General features: G+C 27.1%; 1 protein-coding gene across 1 annotated transcript; it reads left to right on the top strand.

Annotated features, from left to right (window-relative positions):
- Positions 1–599: 599 nt before the first annotated feature.
- LOC136795796 (alpha-mannosidase 2-like) lies at positions 600–4338 on the top strand. The gene is made up of 3 exons (XM_067047564.1): positions 600–791; positions 3121–3193; positions 4123–4338. The coding sequence occupies exons 1-3, from the start codon at positions 670–672 to the stop codon at positions 4321–4323; spliced, it is 396 nt and encodes a 131-aa protein (XP_066903665.1). The 5' UTR covers positions 600–669; the 3' UTR covers positions 4324–4338.
- Positions 4339–4959: the final 621 nt, after the last annotated feature.

Below are 4959 nucleotides of genomic sequence, written 5' to 3' on the forward strand. Positions count from 1 at the left end.
ATAAAGCATATAATTGAAGAATGCTCATCATTTCGTCAAACCTTCGAAAATAATAAAATTCCTTGTACAAGAGAATTGGCCCTTAAAGACTCCGCAGAATCCATAGACAAAATAATAAAATTTCTGAAAGAAACTCAACTTTATACTAAAATATAAATCACCAATATCGACCAGTGTTAAAAGAAAACATTCTGCATTCAACTATCAAGTGTCAAAGACAAGAAGATAAATAAAGCAAAAAGGGCGTAATAACCAATATGTTGATCGCCCTGAATAAAAATCCAATCTAATCTAATCTAATCTTATACTCAAAGTAAAATATTTTTCAGTAAATAGAGAAAATAGAAATTACTCTGTCCTTCTTTCACATATTGCTCAAACTAATTTTTGATTTTTAATTGAAATTTGAGTCATTATTTGTATTAGTAATAATTATTGTTTATATATTTGTATCAGGCTTCAACTGTTTCATATTTTAATATTTATTTGTTCATAGTTCTTTACGAATTTGCTTCCATCTTCAGAATTGTTTTCGTTACAACCTAATCTATTTCTCTTGTCTAAGTGATAAATAATTCGTACTAGTGATATTGATCGAGATGTTGTATTTTTCTTTTTAGGAGTGCTGAAGTATTATTGAGTTTATTAGCTAGAGAAAATGGTCAGTTGATGATCCTTCATGATTTGAATTTGAATCTAACTGATGCAAGGTCAAGCCTATCTTTATTCCAGCACCATGATGGTATTACTGGCACAGCAAAAGATCATGTTGTACAAGATTATGCTGATAAGTAAAGAGATTTAATGTTTATTTTTAAACCATTATACATACAATATTTTCATATATATTGTGGCATTAATGTCATAATAATGATACTTTAAACTATAAAATATAAAACTAGTTTACACACACATCATATTTTCCTACCTTGAAGCTCTTCAACTCTGTTGTAAATGTGGTTACCATACCTTCCAGGGTCAGTTCTGTGACCAAATTTCAGGGCTGGCCATGGGAAATCCTCTAGCTCCCAATCTTTCCAATATTGTCCTAAATGATTTGCTTGATTATGGTTATCCCAGTCTTTCCAGTTGACATTATTCTTATTAAAAAATATGTAGATGACCTCCTCCTTGTCCTAAATCCTGATATTTTATCTGCCTTTAATTCCTACCATCCATGCCTTAATTTTACTGTAGAAATTGAAAATAATAACTCCCTTCCTTTCCTTCACCTCCGCATTATAAGAAATCCAGACGACAGTGTATCAGGTCACTACCATACATCCCCTCTCTTTCTGATAATATCCAAAAATTCTTATGTTCTGCTATATTATACCTAACCTTCGTATTACTTTTAGACCTCACAACACATATTTACTCAAAACTAAAATATCCTATCCTTCTTCTACACCAATCACATGTTGTATACCGAATCCCTTTCTCTCCACCCCTAATTTTAATTCTGCTTACTTCGGTGAAACCAAAAACCTCTTAAAAGGCCTTATCAAGTAACAAAATATTCTGTTTCCTCATATAATCTTCTGACCTCAAAACTTTCAGAACATTCTCTTTCTTTAAATCATTTCTTCGATTTTGACAAAACATCTATACTAGCTACAGTTCGTAACCATGACAAAAGGGTCATCTCTGAAAGCTTCTATATCCAATTAGAACCTTCTATAAATTTAAAAACCGATTAGCACAACTTACTGTTAACATATTCACTAATGGTTAATTTATTAAAAATGCATTTTTTTTTTTTTTTTTTCTCATTTTCTAACATATTGTTTAACTTTTAAGTTTTTCTAAAACATTTGTTGTCACCCTCTTATATGTTTTCCTCTTTTCAACAGTTTTTAAATATCTAAACACTTAACTAAACACATTGTCATCTTAGGGTAACTTCATCATTCTTATAATATATTTTTAACATTTTCTAAAACCATTTGTCATCTCCCTCTTTCACGCTTTTCTCTTTTCAATATTATTTTATTTATTTATTTTTTTACTCACTTGTAACGTTTCTTCCCAAATACCTCTTCATCTTCGTAACATATTTTTTAATGCTGAGTCTCGCCACTCACGGTGCAAACCGTACTTGGCTGTTTGATTTGCTACAAACAGATTCGTTTTATGTTTTATTCTCTTTTTGTCCTTTCTTTTACCCCCTTCTCCTTCTCTAGTCTTTTCTTATTTTTCTTACCCACATTATTAGTTATGTTTTCCATATATTATTATTGTTATGTTTATTATTTACTTCTTTTGTCTAACTTAACTTTATATTTTGTTTCTTTATTCTATTATTATGGTTAAATATTTCATTAGTTACATATATTTTCATTCTCTCAAATTTATTTTTCTTTCCATAATTTTAATTTTTAAGTTATTAATGAACTAATATATTCATATTTCTTTGCAGTATATAACCTAAAAATTGTATTTTATTTTCTTATGTTATTTTTAATTACTTATTCAATGCCTATATATACATTTTATTTTCCACTTCTTTTATCACTTCAATTACATTAATTTTACTCTGTACAATTATTTACTTATCTTATTCTTATATATTCTTAGCCCTGATGAAGGCTAGAAATTCTGGCCGAAACATTGGCACTATTAAATAAGTTATTTCAACTTATTTGTGTTAAATTTTGACCGCACCCCCCAACCATCTTTTCCTTATAAAGCTAGTTTATTGATGATAACTTTATGGAGATTATTATTGGTTTTGATTTTTAATGGTTTTCATTGTTATTAATTTTTTGTTATTAGTTTTTTAACTAGTTTTATTTTTATTTAACTGACTCTACTAGTAATTGTTTATCACTAATTACACTATGATATTTAATAAAGTTGATTAATTATACAGTATCCGGTGTAATAAATAAATAAATATGCTCATCTCAAGTCGTAAGATATAAAGTTTAGTATGCATTAAGTACCAAGTAGTTATACCATTATTATGTGTATATAATATGATGGTATATATAATACCAAATATTATAAATTTCTATTTGTAGGGATACACTAAATCTTCTCATTATTAGTGATAAGTGATAATTAGAAAACAAAAAATATATAATTGTATATATGGATTTTAATTTTTTTGTTTTTCAGAATGCTGCAAGCTATCCATAAGTGTCAACATGTTATTCAATTGTCTACATATGCCTTGCTCAATATTGAAAAGGTAATTTGAGATAGTTCAAATTCTGATGTGCTTTTGATGACAATTTTTCATTTAATTTCATTTAGATATCAAACCTCCCAGTTCTTATGTGATTCTTCATCTCTTTCTTTAGTCATATTCTCAACGTTATAATTTTATTTTTATTCTTTTAATTGTATTTATTATTATTATTATTATTATTAGTCATATTTTATTTTAATTCTTTTTTTTTTTCAAGTTTCAAACTTGAACCTGTCTTAGTATCCCCAATCTGTCATTCATTTCTCATTAGTTGCCTATGAGGTTTCTCTGATGTTTAGTTAAATAATGTAGTTTGTATGCTAGGTAACTCATTAATTATTCTAGAACAATTCTACAAACATAGAAATTAAATTTATATTTATAAAATCATGTCATTTTAGCCTAGAATATAATTATTTTATCTCTCTAATAATATAAACTGTCTACTGTCCAACCTTGAAAATTGCTAGTGGGCGGTTGATGACTACAATTTATGAAAAGCTGTGAAAATAACCAAAACTACCCCAAAATCAATATTGAAATTTTATAATAATTTATTTAAATCAAAGAGGTAAATTTTCTCTTACTACTGGGATCCTTCTGACGAGATTATAAGGATAAAATTGAATCGAATTTATTTTTAATATAAACGATTTAGTCAACAAGATGTTGTTACATTACTAGTTATGTCGGGAAGGGAGGGAGGATTGATGATGGAAGGAAGTTTAAACCTCATTAAAATAAAACAGCATTCTCATTCAAACATTATTGCTATATTTTAATTTAAAAGATCTTGTTTATACCTATAATGTACGCAACATCCAGTACAAGTATCTAGTGGTTTTATCTTGTATCACCTATATATATTTAATAAGTTATCCTTATATATTTTGTGATTACAGATTTTCTAAAATCCTCTTTTATTTCAGCTCATTGAATACTCTGGTAAAGAAATTTTTTTCACAATTGATGAACATCAAAAAGTACCCTACAATTTAGCCGAAGGTATAGTTCTAACCTTCTCTCCTGGAGTTCTATCAAGGAAAGTTTTTATATTTAATCCATTAACGTCGGATAGAATTGAAGTAATTTCAGTCAGAGTGGGAAATAAATTGGTTCAAGTGAGTTAAGAAATATATTTTAATAATTAGAATAGAAATGTAAGCTTTTGGAATTAATTTAATATCCAAAATTTGTGGTGGTAGATCATTGTATCCAAATTGTCCTTGCATATTTTAAAGCATAATTGAAGTTTCGCTTTGAGTAATCATCATCATTTGAGTGAATCACGTAACTTACTATCTTGCTTTAATGGTGGATTTCTTATTTAATTTGATTAAGTCAAACCTTTCTTTACCTAAATCAACTTTAGATATTGCTTTAACTATAAATAATGTTAACAAATTTAAAAATTATAAGCCAAAGATATAAATACATTACTTATTTTAAAACAAAAATTTCTTTATTATTCACGATGGCTATACTTCCCCTTACTATATTTCCATTTATACATATGTAAAAGTAAAAATTATAAATGGTACAACATATTTATTTAAAACAGTTAATTACCTAATTTTCTCTTAATTAAGTTGATGGATTTTTTTTTGTCACTCCATAATAATTTCAACTCCATATTTGACTGAACAAAATTGGTTAGCTTTTTTTTTTGGTTTAATAAAGCAAATGAACAATATTGAAATGATACATAGAATAAAAACATATTTAAAACCTTTTATACCAGGTCATTCAAAAAGTCCTGTCGTTTT

Source organism: Halyomorpha halys, unplaced genomic scaffold (genome assembly GCF_000696795.3).
Source record: "Halyomorpha halys isolate HHAL.00 unplaced genomic scaffold, Hhal_1.1 Scaffold12076.1, whole genome shotgun sequence".
Taxonomy (NCBI): domain Eukaryota; kingdom Metazoa; phylum Arthropoda; class Insecta; order Hemiptera; family Pentatomidae; genus Halyomorpha; species Halyomorpha halys.

Excerpts from the sequence above, each read along its gene's own strand:
- LOC136795796 (XM_067047564.1), top strand. The coding sequence starts at position 670 with ATGATCCTTCATGATTTGAATTTGAATCTAACTGATGCAAGGTCAAGC. Across the intron at positions 792-3,120 it reads GTACAAGATTATGCTGATAA|AATGCTGCAAGCTATCCATA; the intron begins GTAAAGAGATTT and ends TTTGTTTTTCAG. Across the intron at positions 3,194-4,122 it reads CCTTGCTCAATATTGAAAAG|CTCATTGAATACTCTGGTAA; the intron begins GTAATTTGAGAT and ends CTTTTATTTCAG.